Source organism: Mus caroli, unplaced genomic scaffold, assembly GCF_978045245.1.
Source record: "Mus caroli unplaced genomic scaffold, Mus_caroli_1 scaffold_8, whole genome shotgun sequence".
NCBI classification, from domain to species: Eukaryota; Metazoa; Chordata; class Mammalia; order Rodentia; family Muridae; genus Mus; species Mus caroli.
This window is the reverse complement of record NW_028227263.1, coordinates 72,919,961-72,935,697: the sequence shown is the minus strand read 5'-3', so window position 1 is coordinate 72,935,697 and position 15,737 is coordinate 72,919,961. Positions and strand designations below refer to the sequence as shown.

The following is a 15,737-nucleotide window of genomic DNA, read 5'->3' as shown; positions in this document are numbered from 1 at the left end:
ATTCCCTATGTGTAAAAAGCGACATAGTCACTGAGAACCAGCTTCACTGCTTGACTCCTGGAGGAGGATGAGAAATGAGGGCCTTCACTTCCTTTACACACACACACACACACACACACACCACATGCATATACATGTACACAAACAAATGCTAGTATTTGAATGTGTTCCAATACTATAGGCAATCTTTTCATTTTATGTTTTTAAAAATGTATTTATTTATATATCTTATGTACATGAATGCTCTATCTGCATGTGCACCTGCATGCCAGAAAGGATATCAGATCTCATTGTAGATGGTTGTGAGCCACCATGTGGTTGTTGGAAATTAAACTCAGGACCTCTGGAACAGCAGCCAGAACACATAATTCAGCCAAAGGGAGGGAATGCTGGGATGGTCTGGATCTTTTCAAGCTCATTTCATTTAGAGGGAAGGCTTCACAACCACTAACAATTCTGGACTCTCCTTTTCCTCCCCAGGGTGAGCAGGTGGAGGAGGCTATCAAGACAGTACAGTCTATAAAGCTTACGTGGCACCTTAACCCTGCATTTGAACTGTATCTTGTTGCAACCGTATACTCCTTAAAAGTCACAGAAACATATTTTATCCTCTCTTGGCCTTTTTTCCCCTCCAAGACAGGGTTTCTCTGTGTAGCCCTGGCTGTCTTGGAACTCACTCTGTAGACCAGGATGGCGTCGAACTCAGCAATTCACCTGCCTCTGCTTCTCGAGTACTGGGATTACAGCCAGTGTTCTTAACTTCTGAGCCATCTCTCCAAACCAAACAATCTATCTTTTCTGTAGAACCTATATCCAGAAAGGCGACTGTAGTTCCTTGGCTATCTGCCCGCTGGAGCAGCAAAAGAGAAGGGTATGGCTAGGGATTCCCGTGAATGGACTGGGGTGGCACACTTGGAGAGAGCTCCCCTGCTGATGCTGGGCTGTCCTTTTGTCCTCTGCACCATCCATCCTCTCGCTCAGCTTGCTCTTTGGCCTTCAGGTTTCTGCTTACAGTGATGGATGGCAGGACCCCACCACTGATCTTTCCTTCTAAGCCCTGGCGGAAGGAGACCTGAATAAGTGCCATTCCAAGAGAAGCCTCAGCATTCCTGGGACTTCATTTGGCACCAATCACAGAGTGTCTGCTCAGGGCCCGTGGGCTGCTCCCCTGCTCAAGGGGTGGTCCTCTCTGTGAGTCACTGCCTTCCCAGTTGTTGTAATTGAATTAGAACCATTCATGACCAGCTGCTGACTAGTTTCCCACTTTCTGTGCCACACTTAACTGCCTGGCTGTCCATCCGCTTCCTACTCTCTTCCCTGGCTAAAAGCCAGCCAGGGCACTGGGCCACTCCGCAGGCTGGCAAAGCTCTTGGGAGTGCTGCTCCTCCTGGGACCTTGTTGGCATTTGAGGCTAGGTTCTGCCAGCCACCGGCTTTGCATTGTGCTTTTTGCAATACCCGGGTCACAATCTCAGATGGGCTGGAGCTGCTAAGTGCACTGATTCATTGAATCCAACAACTCTGGAGTGGAGTATAACTGTTACGGATTTGTATTCCTCAAATTCATTGGTTGAAGTCTGTCCTATCTAATCCTCAGTACCTTTGTGTGTGACATTATTTGGTGGTAAGATCTCAGGAGTTTCCAGATTAAAATTAGACATTAGGATGGGCTTTAATCCGAGGTGTCTTATGTCCTTGTAAATGGAAATGTTTGTGCCATGTGAGTGTGAAAACAGCCACCTACAGACAAAGAAGAGAGACTAAGATAGGTGTCTCATAGCCCCTCAGTGGGGGGGGGGCATTGCTGCTGCATCCTAATCACGGGGTGCCCAGCCTGTAGAGTTATGAGGGGACCCATTGCTACAGTGTAAGCTTATCAGTCAGTCCTTTGCTTGGGCTGCCCTCAGTGAACAATGCACCAACTCTGTGTGAGCAGCATGAATTCCCCTCCTCACAGCCCCAGGAAGGGATTCACTTAACCCAGACATTTCAAAAGGTACTGAAGGTTCATCACTTCCTAAAGGAGCCATCTGGCTGCGGAGGCTCTCGGGAGATGGGATGTTCTCACCACTGGCCAGATGGCTTGCCCTCCCCACTCCTTTCCTCCGCTCACCTACAGCCTCACAGGCCCAATCTAGCAGTCCCTCGAGGGCTCTATTTCATCAGCCTAAAGTACCCTGGGAGCTTTTAAGTGTCTGATGAGTGCCCCTGACTGAAGGAGGATGGTCCGATGCTCCTAGAGCCTTCTCTTCCCAAACGTTTCAACTCCTCATGTTTTTCTGCCACCGTGGTCCTTTTCCAATCTGGTACCCCCCAAGCACATGTGAGTCTTCAAGTGGGATCTGGTCAAACAGAGTAAGGAAGTGATCTCTGACCTCCCTACCTCTGAAAAGTGCTAAAAGATCCTCAGTTGTGCCCTCAGATTGTGGAAACCTTCGTGATAGCCATCTGTCCACTCACAGTTTCAAGCCACCACTGTTTTCCATGGCCAGTGGCAGAATTTTGGTTTCGTCAGAATTTTCAGTTTCTTCCCTTAGATTAACCGAGACTCTGAATGTTGAGATTTCTATTAGAATCATTGCACTTTGTGAATTTGCTAACTCAACCAACAGTGACCTATTTCAGTCATCGGCAGAAACGGAGACAGGGTCTGAGGCAGGGTCATAGAGGATTAAATAAGGTCAACATGAACACAATGAATTTAGCATCATTGGCTGGTCTGTGGTCATTAGAGAGTGGTTTGTCCATCTGTCATAGATATGCGGAGTGGCAGGAGGATGTGTAGAGACCTCTCAATTTCACATAGGCAGAGTCTGATCCTAGCTTCCCCTTCTTACCAGGACAATTTACTTAACACCTTCCAGTCTTAGTTTCTTTAAGAGAAAAAGGAGAACTGGACTAGTATTCTATCTACAAGGCTGTTCCAAGAAGAAAGCTAGCATTTTTTTCTCCCTCATTGTCCTGATTGTCAATCAGGCCACAGCTCTTTAAGTTGCCATGAAGTACCTGGTTACTGTGGCTGACTTACTCCCTGTGTAAAGAAAGGGACTACATAGATCCCAGTGTACTGTCTGCTCTTCCCTTTACCCAGGAATCCCAGGACAGCACTCCCTGTTACTGTTGGGTGAGCACACCTACTTGCCATGCTTCTTCCAACCCTCTGATTATGAAATCTTGGATGAGTAACTTTCCCAAACTCAGGCTTACTGGTGTCCATAGTTCTCGTGTATGTGTGCGTGTGCGTGTGCATGTGTGTGTGTGTTTTAATCAGAGCCAAGATGACTGCCTCAATATCCTTCTAATGCAGCTCAATTTAGAAGAGACCATGGCTAGCTGCTCAGAGTACCTAGCTGCTAGTCTCTCCTGGATGTTAACTGGTCTTGGTTTAGTGATAGCAATAGTTTTCAAGTTTATGCCATTACAAGATTCAGGTGGAAGACTGGTTAAAAGACAGATTGTTGGATGCTTTCCTAGGGCTTGCGATTCCATACACCTGGATGGTCTGAAGATGTATAAGTCTAACAAGTCCCCTGGTGATGCTGATGTTGTTCACCCAGGGTCCATGCTGAAGGCCGTTAGCTTAGGGCAGCAAATGGACCTGTAGGTAAGATATCAGGGATTATCTCCCTTCCTCCAGGCCATAGCTCTACCCTCACCCTCTTTGCACAGAAAACGGGAGCTGAGGAGTTTGTTTTACTTCTGTATTTTGTTTTTATACTTTGGGCAGTGCTGGGGACGGAGCCCAGAGTTTCCCATGTGCAAAGCAAAAGAGCTGCACTCCCAGCCTGCCCCTGTCTTTTGTAGCCTCAGTACAATCTACCTCCGTTTCTTTGGATTTTGCTTGCAAGATAATATAGCTTTTTGGTGCTGTTATTGTTTTTCTTACTATTATTACCTTGGCTTTTCTCTTCTTGACATTATTCTTCTAGAGTCCCTTCACTAGTTCCTGGCCATGTGCACTAGACATAAAAAGAAGCTGATGAAGAGCACTGGAATAGTCCTGGGTCTTTCCCTCCCAGGGGGCCTGGTGTAAATGAGCTACTCTGTGAGGTTCACTTTTTCTATCTTTAAAGGGGGGATAACAAGACTAAGTCTAGCCTTACTGTAACATGGGAGAAGGCTCAGCATGGTGTCTGGCCCATCAGCGATAACTAAGATATCATGTGCCTGCATCTATTTTCCTATTTCCCTTTTCAGTTCCTCCACACAGCATTCAGAATGTGTGATTGAAGAGTTGACATCCGAGCCTGTATGCTTTTCTTCAGAAGAGTATCTCGCATGCAAAGAAACAGCCAAGCAAATCAGGGAAGACAAACCCATCTGGTCCATTGATGAGAAGGTTTTAAGAAGATAGTGTCCCTCTAGGTGCTAAGAGGTATCGAGACTCTGAAGTGTTCTGACAATTCAACTTGTCCTGCCTGTAGAGAAAGCTGCCTCAGACCATATATATATATATACTATATATATAATATACTGATATATAATATATACTGATATATAATATATATATATCAGAGTCTCTATACCAGGGTGATATTCCCAAGTCCACTGAACTCTTCCCCTGCCCCCTGCAGATCTGGAAATGAAGGGGCACAAGTTCCCACTGCACCTGCTACCCTGGGAGTCAGGTGACATGGTTCTACTCTTGGTTGTGCTGCTTAATGGCCGAGTCACCTTGTATGGCATTACTGGATTTTCCTGAGCATTCACTAGCAAAGATACTAGCATACCTCAACAGTAGACTCTTATTTAAGATCCTTGCCAGCAGCGCACATAAGTTCCAGATTCTCCAAGTCCTCACAGGTACACGTTGTTTTCTGTCCATTTTCTTAATTTACTTGATGACAGTTATGCTCCTAGGTGTGACATGATGCCCCATTGTGGTTTTGTGCTTTCTGCAGTTGTTGGTGATGCCGAATGACTGGTCATATTCTAATTATCCATTTGCATATCTTCTTTGGAGAAATGTCTATTTGAATGCTTCTCCCGTTTTTGAATTGGGTTGCTTGTGCTTCTGCTGTCAAGCTGTACGAGTTCTAAATAGATCCTGGATGTTGGTCCCTCACCAGACATACTACTTGTAAATGTTTCTGCCTATTCTATGGGTTTTCTTTGTCACTTCCAGACAGAGCATCCTTTATGCATAGTTGGTCCCTCACCTTCTTCTCTACTACCCACTTGACATTTCTTCCACGATTTCACTCTGCACACCCCAGCCTGTTCCTTCGTTTTCAGTGAACATCAGGTAAAGCCACCGTGAGATGGAGGCAAGCTTTCTCCAAAAGACACAGGCTGCCCTCTTCTCATTGGACTCAGTACTTCACAAGATGGAGAGATCTGACTGAGGAAATCCATCTCCAGGCACCTCCTTCTCCTCCTCTCCTGGTTAAAGGTGTGAGGTGGGGTAGTCCACCTGTTGCTCCTGCAGTATTCCCTCCCGGTGTGCTTGCAAAGAGAGCTGCCTTGCTCCCAGGATCCACAGCCTGTTTGTTTAAAGGGCTCATTACTGCTGCTTAATGCTATTTTGACAGATGAAAGTGAGTCAATTATGGCTAAAAATAGCTCTGGCTATAGAGGCTTCTTCCAGGTGGCTGCCTGCAGCCCCATCCAAAGGACTTTTGCTCTTATTGTCAAAGGGCAGTTCCTTGTCTTCCATTATCTCCTTGAATTGTCAGATCAACTCGGGGAGCCTCCTTCCAGGAATAAATGCGCTTCAAGGCATGGGGCCTAAGCCCTGGAGATGAAGGTTTCTCCGACAGACCCACTCTTACAGAATGGAGTGGAAAGATGCCAAAGAGGGTCTCCAGAGCCTACCGTCCCTCTGGATCAGACAGCCCTCTGTTTCACCAGCCTCGAGCATGGTTACCCTTGAGGGTTGTCTCTAGTTCTATCCTGGGGCCAGTGGGTTCTCTGAGATAACACATATTGAAATATATCCAGCTTTGTTCATAGGCATGAATGCTATCCGGTCACCGTTTTTCATGAGCACGAGTCCTTTGTGGGTGACTCAGAGGGCTTTCCCGCCATTATGTTGACGGCTCATGAAAGAACATTCCCATGTGCCCAGTCAGCAAGGGCTCAGCACTGGAAGCCTCTTCTGTGGGGCTGGGCTGTGATTGGCTCCTGGCTTGGATGGACTGCTGGGTAGGTTGGCGATGGATATTTGTAACAGATATCTCAAATTTATGTTCAAGAAGGTACTCAACTCCTCAGCACCTGCTCCCATCCCACCACCTAGGCTTCTTCCAGCTCTTATATCTCAGAGTATGGTACTGCCATCCACCCATTTGCTTAGGTCCTAATCCCCAAACGATGTGAAAAGAGATGTACTCAATACCAGCTGTATCCAACGTCCCATCACCAGCCACCATCTGACTGCAGCTGTGAGGTACAGCTTGGCCTAGAACCATGCAGCCGAGGGATGGCTGAGCCCCTGACCTGGAGCAATTGAAAAGGATGATGACTGCTCCCCTCAATCCTAAGATTTGGAGTGATTTCTTACCCTGTAACAGATCATTGGAACAGAGTGAGTAATTGCTTAGCGTAGAGCTCCGCTGGCTGTTGTGACCTAGAGTATGATCCCAGGCAGATTCCTGCTGGGTGAGTCTGTGCCTAGTCCCATAGTTGGGTAGAAATAAGCATGAAATTAGGAATTTTCAGTTTGCCTGGGGCTATTGAAAAAGCCTAACTGGATCAATGTGAACTTAAGCAATTCTTCTTTCTTAAAAAAATTATCTTATTCTTATTTTAGACAGAGCCTCCTGCAGCCCTTGAGCTCACTGTGGCCCCAAAGATGGCCTTGAACTTCTGATTCTCCTGCCTCCACTGCCCAAGTACTGAGTTTACTGCCACCACGCCCTGACTATGGGGTGCTATGGACTGGACCCCAGGCTTAGTGAGAGAGTCAAGGGTGTGGGTGACAAGTATGGTGACAGTGTATCTGTATTAGTTGCCCAGATGTCATCTCACGTAGTCTTCACACCCCAGCAACGTTACCCTCCCCGTACCTACTTACTGACAAGGAAATTAAAGTCCACAGAGCTTAAGGTGACATATTGAAGTCACTACCATTTGTTTCTGGTAGAGATCACCTACCTGAGATGGCTGATATGATACTTATCAGTCACCATCTTCCTTCCCAAGTTCATTGCACCGGTCCACTGAGCCTCGATACGACCTCCAATTGCTTTCTTAAGAGCACGGGAAGGAGGCATCTCACTCGGATGATACCCATTTGCCAATCTCCTTCGTTGCTGATGGAGGCTCAACAAGGCTTGCTAAGAGCATTCGGCTAATGGGTGTGGAGGTGGAACTGCATCTGAGCTGCAGCCCTGCTTACCGCGCACAGCCCACCCTTAGCAATGAGAGCTACTCACCCTCGGACTGCGTGCAACAGGCGCAGGGAAGGGTAAGCCGTGCGCACGTTGACGTGGTGCTTCAGGATGAGAGCATTGACCCACTCCACACGCTCCTTGCCACCCCGGGCCATGAAGGCAGGGATCCATAGAATGCTCCCATTGAGGCCATGCAGCCGCTGCAGCAGCTTCTCCCTCCACGTGGCGTTCACAAGGTCCTCAAAGGCCCGCTGGATGACCGAGGGGTTCATGGTCACTAGGTCCGTCTTGAGGCCCACATCCCGAGCATACTCCTGAACTGGAGCCAGGTTGCACCTGAGGAATAAAAAGCAAACATGGTTGTTTGGGGAAGATGGCCCTTCTTACATTGAACTTGACCCTGTCCTCGGCCGCTTCTTGCTTCTGTCTTCTTCCTCATAGATGCAGGATACTTCATGGATCACAAGCACCTCCTATCATCCTTTCTCTTCCTTCTGCCTCAAATGTTTACTGAGCCTCTGCTATATCCTTAGACAGAGAATGCCACTCTCCTACCGGCTAATGTCTAAAAGAGGAGCAACAGTGCTTGCCCTCAGTCCCACAATGAAGTTGCTTTTTAACAGGTGCGCCTTGACCCAGTAGGTGACCTTTTATAGTGAGGGCTCAGAAGACAGATTTCCAGATTCAAAACCCAGATCTAGCATACTTTACCTGTGTGCTAATGGGCAGCTTTTTTTTTTTTTTTTTTTTTTTTTTTTTTTTTTTTTTTTTTTTTTTTTTTTAGCATCTCTGTGCTTTCTGGGAGCTCCCATGACTTTGGCTGTGACGGCCACCACATGAACAGTGGGTACTCAGAATGCTGCTGGACCATAATGAGGGCATAGCCAGTGCTAACTGCTGTCATCTTTCTGTGGACTAGAGACTGTCAGGTGTCAGAGCAGGGAGGGAAATCTAAAGGATGGATAAGCAAAAGAGCATTGGTGGACAGGCCCAGAAAAAGAGCTTGTCTCCAGTTTGTAAAGTCAGAAGAATCCCACAGAGACTTGTTAAAAATAGGATTCCCCAGGTCCTGATTCAGCAGGCCTCAGAGCTTAAGAATTTATATTTATATATGTATATGCATGTGCATACATATACTTTCTAAAAATCTCTTCCTCTTTGGGTTCCAAGCAGCTTAAAAAAAAAAAAAACAAAAAAACAAAACAAAACAAAAAACCAAACTACCATGCTAGGGATTTTAGGCACAAGAAATTTGCCTGAGGGCAGAGACTATGGCGCAGCATGGGTGTTTAGAGGAGGGTGTGTTGAGTGGGTCTGACTAACAAATATTACCTAGATGATCATGACAGAGAACAAAAGAGCAGCCAGATGAGATATCAGAGGTTGGCTATGCGGGGACTTGGCTCTGAAGGCAGTAGAGAGGCATTTGAAGGGTCTTGGAACAAGGAGTGTGGGCAGATCTGAACACTGCACTCTCTTGCCTAGCCCATCAGCCTGCTCTTGAACTTCACTGCAGGACTGCTTTGGGTCCCTCCCTCAAGGGTCCTGCCCTAGATGTGCACACAAGGCTTCCTGCCTGAGCTGAGGGCCTCAGGGACTGAGTCTACAGCCTGCCGGTACTGTCTTCCCTGGAGGACTGATTGGTGAGAAAAATCTTCAGATCAGTGGGTATATGTCTGAGAATGCACAGCAAGTATGTACAGTATGGAGGCTGGCTGTGTGTGAGGGTGGGGCCAGGTGCCATCACTTCAGACACACTGGCTGGTCCTGCCTTTAAGTGATAACTGTTCAACTTTGGCTGGGAAAGGAAGCAAGGGGGCATCCCTGAGCCCTGGGTTATGCTGGCCACTTGGCTTGTATCCTTTCATGGGTCAGTTCATTTTACTGTGAACCTGTATTAATTTTACCGATGAGAGGAATGTAACCCTCAGATGCCAATTAACTTGCCCAACTCTCCTGAGTCAGGAAGGGGACCATTAGGATTCAGACTTCGTGGTGTCTGACTCAGAAGCTCATGAACTCTTCAGAGCCTCTCCAAATACCTCTTGTCTCCATCTCTAGCCCCAGGCTTACTCTCTCCAACAGTGGCATAAAATTGTTGGGAAGAGAAATGCTGGGGACCTCTTCAGATGCCCCTGCTGTAGACCTTGAAGAGCAGGGGGGCGGAGGGGTAAGGGTACATCCAGCATAGTGGCCCATCTGGGGCCACCCATAGCTCCGTAGTACTCTGAGGCCAGCTGAACCAGGCTCCCAAAGCTTTGGTTGGGTCTGTTTGTGAGCTGACTCCCAGTCCTGAGAGCAGAGCCAGGGGGATCTAATCCTGTCCAGCTCTCTGCAGACAAACACCAACTGCCCTGGGGCAAAGAAGGAAGCACAGGTGTACTGGGCCCCTGGTAGATTTGAGGACAGGTCAGGAGGTAGAAAACACACTGATGATTATAATGACAATCTGAAAGGCCTCCACTGGAAGGGATCTCAGCATATTTGTACCCTCTGAGGGCAGGGCCATTCATAGCAGAGGCTTCACACTTACATGGGGTAGGTGTGGGGGGTCTGTGGGGTCCAAGCTTGTTCAGTAGTATGTGTCAGTATGGACACTGCTGCTAGGCATGGCAGCTGGGGCCTGTGTGAAATGTTCTTTCCCACTGGCATGGAGTGCATGAAGTGTTTATGGCCTTGGTTCTGGTGGCTCTAGGCTCTGTTCAAAGAGAGTCCGTGGTGAGGGAGCTGTGTTGGAGATGGGACTGGCTTTGGAAGGGTGATGGCCCCTTCCAAAAAGAGCTGTATCCACAGGTACGAGTAGAGGAAGCTTCAAACGAGGGGTAGCTGTTGTGGTTCTGGAGCTAGGCTGCCAGCTCCACAGCCTAACCCTGACTGTAACTAGTCACCTGAATTTGGCCATCCCTTCCTCAATTTCCTCACTGGAAAGGATAGTGCTGAGAGTTGAGTTAGCTCATAGACATGCACGGTCTAACACCGGATGCTATGAGCCTGCTGCTATTAGTAACATGATGAGGGCACAGCATATCTTAAGGAACTATATTGATGGTAATTTACTGTGTGTGTGTGTGTGTATGTTGTATGTGTATATGTGTGTATGTGTGTATATGTATGTGTATGCATGTTTATATATGCATATTTGTATATGTGTGTATATGCATGTGCATGTGTATGTATGTATATTTTGTATGTGTGTATTTCTGTGTATGTCTGTGTATGTGCATGTATATATGTATATTATGTGTGTGCCTTTGTATATCTGTATATGTGCATGTATGTGTGTGTATATGTGTATGTATGTATGTGTATGTGCATGTATGTGTATTTTGTATGTGTGTATATTTCTGTGTATGTCTGTGTATGTGCATGTATGTATGTGAATTCGCATGTATATATGTATATGCATGTGTGCTGCTTAGAAGAATGAAGCTGAGGATGGCATTTCTCCTCATCCTGGCCTTATAGTCTTGTGTCATCTTCTTGGGCCTAGCTATCTCAGCCATCTTATGTCTCAGCAGCCAGTGTGTAGCCAGCATCTGCTCAACAGAGCCTCCTGGACCAGCTCTGGCTTCCCCATCCCCCCTCTTTCAGTCTGTTCTTCCTTGTGGGAGGTGCTACGTGTCACAAGTTTACTTGCTCCATGTGTTCTGTGACCTACTAGGACTCCTGGGGTCCTGTCTCTCAGTGTTTTTCTGAGGGAGTGGCAATGTTCTGTGTGCCCCTCACATGGAGGGGAGCAGAAACATAAACAAGGAAAACTGATTTTTCAGACTTTGATAGATAGAGGCAGGCCTCCGTTAAGATCTTTTTAGTATTTGTTGCTGAAGTACAGCCCTTTGTGGTCCTCCTGTGTGCTAGCAGGTCCTTAGCCTGGAGGTGGTGCAGACGTTGATAGAAAAGACTACTGTCATCTCAGGAGCTCACTGGGGGTGAGTCAGTGCAGCAGAAACATAGTTTATAGAGAATGAATACTCGGTGTACTATCATGTGGGGACATGTGGTATGTCCACATATGTTACATCACCTAATACTCATGACATCATTTTCTGTTGATTGTGTATGTGTGCTTGTGGATGTGGGTTCAGCAGGGCACAGCCTAGCCTCTCCCTAAGGCATCTTGTATACCTCCTTTGGGGTCTTGTGGTAAATCCAGTCTCAGGCCCATTTCATATCCAGTGCCTCTGCATTCAATGACCACCAGATACATAGCCACATTCAAGTGTGGAGAAATCTGAAAAGGCTTCATCATGGGAGGTCCTCAGAATCAGCCAATGCAACCCAAACATTTTATAGCTGTAAACAAGACCCAGGAAAGGGGGAGTGATCTCCTCCAAGTCACGTGACAAATGACCAATAGAACCAAGAATGAGCTTCAGAACTCACACTGGGAACTGTGGGCCGGACCCTCAGCCCCATAGGATATTGCCAACCATGTTCATCCAGGGGGGTCTTCTCTCCTCAGTTAGGAGTGGGCCTTCACATGAAGCTAACTGTTGAAACCCATCCCTCATATCAAAGTACAGGGTCATGACCTGCAAGAGCTACACTAGGTCAGAAAGGCTCCCTCACTGCTGCCTACTCTGTGGTGAGCTGACCCTGGGAGGACGCTTCACCCTGTGTCCTCCACTTTAGCAGCTGTCCCCTACGCCTCACCTCTCTGGCTTCCAGTCAGACAATTTCCCACACATTTTCCTCTTCAAACCCTCTCTTAACCAATCTTTAGACAGGAGGGTTTAGGAATGTAGGGGCAGAGCTATTGGCTCTGCCAAGCACAGAGAGACCTGGTCAAGGAGAACAAATGTGTGTCACGGCTCAGATTTCTACCAGGGCTGGGAACAGTTTGGGATGAAACTTGAGGCACCATGTGTCCTACTTTTGTCCAGGAGACAGCAATGCCTTGTTTCTGAGTTTGTATGGCTCGAGGGTCAGGTACCAGGGCCATGGGTAACTGTCACAATGTCTCCAGTTATGGCAAAACAAGAGCTGATATTATAGAGGAAATGACTGCCGAGTTTCTGTATCACTTTTTCATTTCCTAGGTTTTGACTCCAGGATTCTAACATTACAGGTAGAACACCACCTTCTAGAATACTGGGAAGAGTTTTTCAGCCTTGACCCCAGTAACTATCCATCCAGATTTTCTTATCCCTTTTGTACCAGGTTCTGTTTAGTGTTTTCAGAGAACAAGCTGGCTCTGTAAGGAGCCAGACAATAAATATTCCCAGCTTTGCAGCCTGTATGTGCTCTGTATTGCTTTAGCAAAAACACCCAGCTTTGCCCAGAACACTATTAGCAGGGTGAGGGTGGGCAGGAGTAGTTATGTTATAATAAAGTTTTATTTATAAGACATGCTAAGGATCATAGTCCACTCACCTCTGTACTCTCTCTCTGATTCCCAACCTTAGATACAGCCTAGAATCACTTAAATTCTCTGGGTCACAGAATGCCCTGGTCCGGTCCTGCACATGATTTAATTGACTAGATGTACATTGTGATTGGAGACATGATTCCCTGTGATGGCCAATCTCCACTGTCAACATGATTGGATTTGGGCACATACCTCTCAGTATGCCTTTAAGAGCCTTCCAGAGAGGTCTAACTGAAAAAGGAAGTCTCACTATGGGATGTGTTACACTATCCCATGGGTTGGGGTTCCAGGTTGAACAAGATGGGGAAAAATGAGCTGAGCAAACACTCATCTACTTTTTAACTGTGGATGCAATCCAGCAGCTGCCTCAGACTCTTGCTGCCATGCTTTCTCCATCATGATGGACTCTCAAATTCTGGGCTGCAAATGAGCCCTTCCTCCTTTAAGCTGCTTTTGTGGGATGTTTGGCTCACAGCAATGAGTTAAGTCACTAATGCTCTCTCAAAGCCATTCTGACAAGCAATGAAGGTTGAGAACAGAATGTACCCAATTAATGGGGCTTGTTTCAGCCATATTAATATACTTCCAGATACCTGTCACTTAGCGCCACAACCCTTGCTGCGGATGGATGGTTACCTTATGACAAAGCTGTGTGTGTCAATCTCCTGGCCACAGCCGCTGTTCAGCAAGACCCCCGAGTTGCCCACGATGGCACACGTCTGGAAATGCTTATTCTTCAGAGGTGAGGTTCTGGGGAGGAGTTCATAGAGGTTCTGGGACACGTTCATTGTGCTGTCTCGATCAAAGATATAATGAATAATGTCTCCAGGCTTCAGGGTCCCCTTAAGGACAGAAATATCCTTCTCCGCATCCAAGAACTTTAAAATTTGCTTCCTGTGAAAACCAAATGAAGAAAGTCTCCATGCTGCTAGATGCTGTGTACCGACTCAGATGTTCTATCCTGTGTCACCCTGTAAGGATGCTGCAACCCAGAAAATATGGTGAGCGCACCCAGAGCTCAGTTGCCCTCAGGAATGCTCTCTAAGCTTTACAGAAGTCCCTAGAACAGTGGCTTTCAATATTCCTAATGCTGTGAATATTTATTACAGTTCTTCATGTCGTGGTGACCCTCAACCATAATTTATCTTTTGTTACTACTTCATAACTGTAATTTGGCTACTTTTATGAATCACAATGTAAATATCTGATATGCAGGGTATCTGACCTTCTATCCATGTAAAAAGGTCAACCCTCAAAGGTATCTCAAACCACAGGTTGAGAACCACTGCCCTAGATGGGTTGGTGTTGCATAAACAGCAGGAAACCTTTTTTACTGGGCAAAGGCAGCCCTTTGGCCCACCCTTCATCAAACTGTCTATCTTAGGGGAACTACCATCTAACAGGAAGATCTGAAAGCATAGCGAGAAGCCAGAGTAACATATGCCCTCGTTCCTCATTGGCCTCTACTTTTCCAGGAAGGTTTCTATAGGCATGGGGATTGGGGAGGAGTGGGAGGTGGAGTACAGGTAGCTGGATCTGTGGAGTGAGATGAAGAATCAGTGCTTCAGTCTGTGTGGTCCTGTGAGCACGGCCTCCTGGTCTGTGCACTGGCCCATTTTGTGGACTAGTTGTTATTCCTCTAGTTGTTGTCTCCTGGGGTTTATGAATTGTGACATTCCCCCTGGTACAGAAAAGTGTTCCTCTGTGTGTATTCAGAAGAAAGTGATCAAACTACAGCTCTCTAGGTTCCAGGGTAAGTCAGATGTAGAGGGAAAGTTCTAGAATAGCACAGTGGGGGGGGGGGGGACTAGAGTCATGTCTGGAGAGGAATAGACGTCTTTATGAAATTACCATGAGAATTTACTCCTAACACAGCCTGTCCCTAGGAGCCTGAGTACCAGTTATGAGCTCTACTTATAGAAACCTAAGGATCTATATGTAGGTGATAGGTTATACCTATAGGATGATAATAAAGACACATTAATGTCGGGGGAACAGCGCTCATAAGATCAACAACATTAGAAAAGAACCAGAGATAGCTAAGGAATGCTGAAAGCAGAGAAGCCACCCACTCCCCAATTGGTTGTTCAATGCCAAATGATCAGCCCTGAAATCATATACAAATGTAAGTAACATACAGATTGAGCCAGTTGTGTTTATACATTTAGGAATTCCATCTGTCTATCTATCTCTATCTATCTATCTATCTATCTATCTATCTATCTATCTATCTATCTATCTACCTATCTTGACACACACTCATGCACGCGCACACACACACACACACACACACACACACACAGAGGTAACAACAATTAAGATGCAGAGGCCACAAGTTTGAAAGAGAGGATGGCAGTGGGTACACGAGAGAGGCTTCTGGAGGAAGAAAAGGAAAAGGGAAAAAGATTTAATTATATTTTAATTAAATTTTTAAAAGAACTGCCTAAGGGGTTAGAGAGATAGCACAGTTGGTAAAGTGTTTGTCATGAAAGTCCGATCTTCAGAACCGACATTTAAAAAATCCAGGCACAGTGTCATGTGCCTGTGATTCCAGTCTTGGAGAAGTGAAGACACACAGATCTCCAGTGCTCAAATGTTAGCCAGTCTAGCCTACTCAGCAGGTTCCAGGCTAATGAGAGACTGTCTCAAAAATTAAGGTGCACAGCTCCTGAGGAACAAGGTCAGCGGTTGATCTCTGCCCTCCACAAGAACACGCCTACACATAGATGACAGACAGCACACACCTTTAGTCCCAACAACTGGGAGGCAAAGCTAGGGGAATGTCTGAGTTCAAGGACAGACTGGTCTATATATGTATATGTAAATGTAAATGTATATGTATATGATATATATTTATATATACACTATATACATATATATGTATCACACATACACAGACACACACACACACACACACACACACACACACACACACACACACACACACAGAGAGAGAGAGAGAGAGAGAGAGAGAGAGAGAGAGAGAGAGAGAGAGAAAGATCCAGACAGCTAGGGATTTCTGGAAAAGTTTCTTGA

At 46.4% G+C, this 15,737-nt stretch overlaps 1 protein-coding gene across 1 annotated transcript in view; it reads right to left on the bottom strand.

Annotated features, from left to right (window-relative positions):
* Nucleotides 1-15,737, bottom strand: part of St8sia2 (ST8 alpha-N-acetyl-neuraminide alpha-2,8-sialyltransferase 2) — a 71,398-nt gene that overhangs the window by 11,555 nt on the left and 44,106 nt on the right. The window contains exons 4-5 of the mRNA XM_021168000.2: nt 13,338-13,595; nt 7,376-7,669 (exon numbers count right to left, since the gene is read on the bottom strand). Of these exons, the coding sequence (XP_021023659.1) occupies nt 7,376-7,669; nt 13,338-13,595 (552 nt within the window). The remainder of the gene's footprint in view (nt 1-7,375; nt 7,670-13,337; nt 13,596-15,737) is intronic.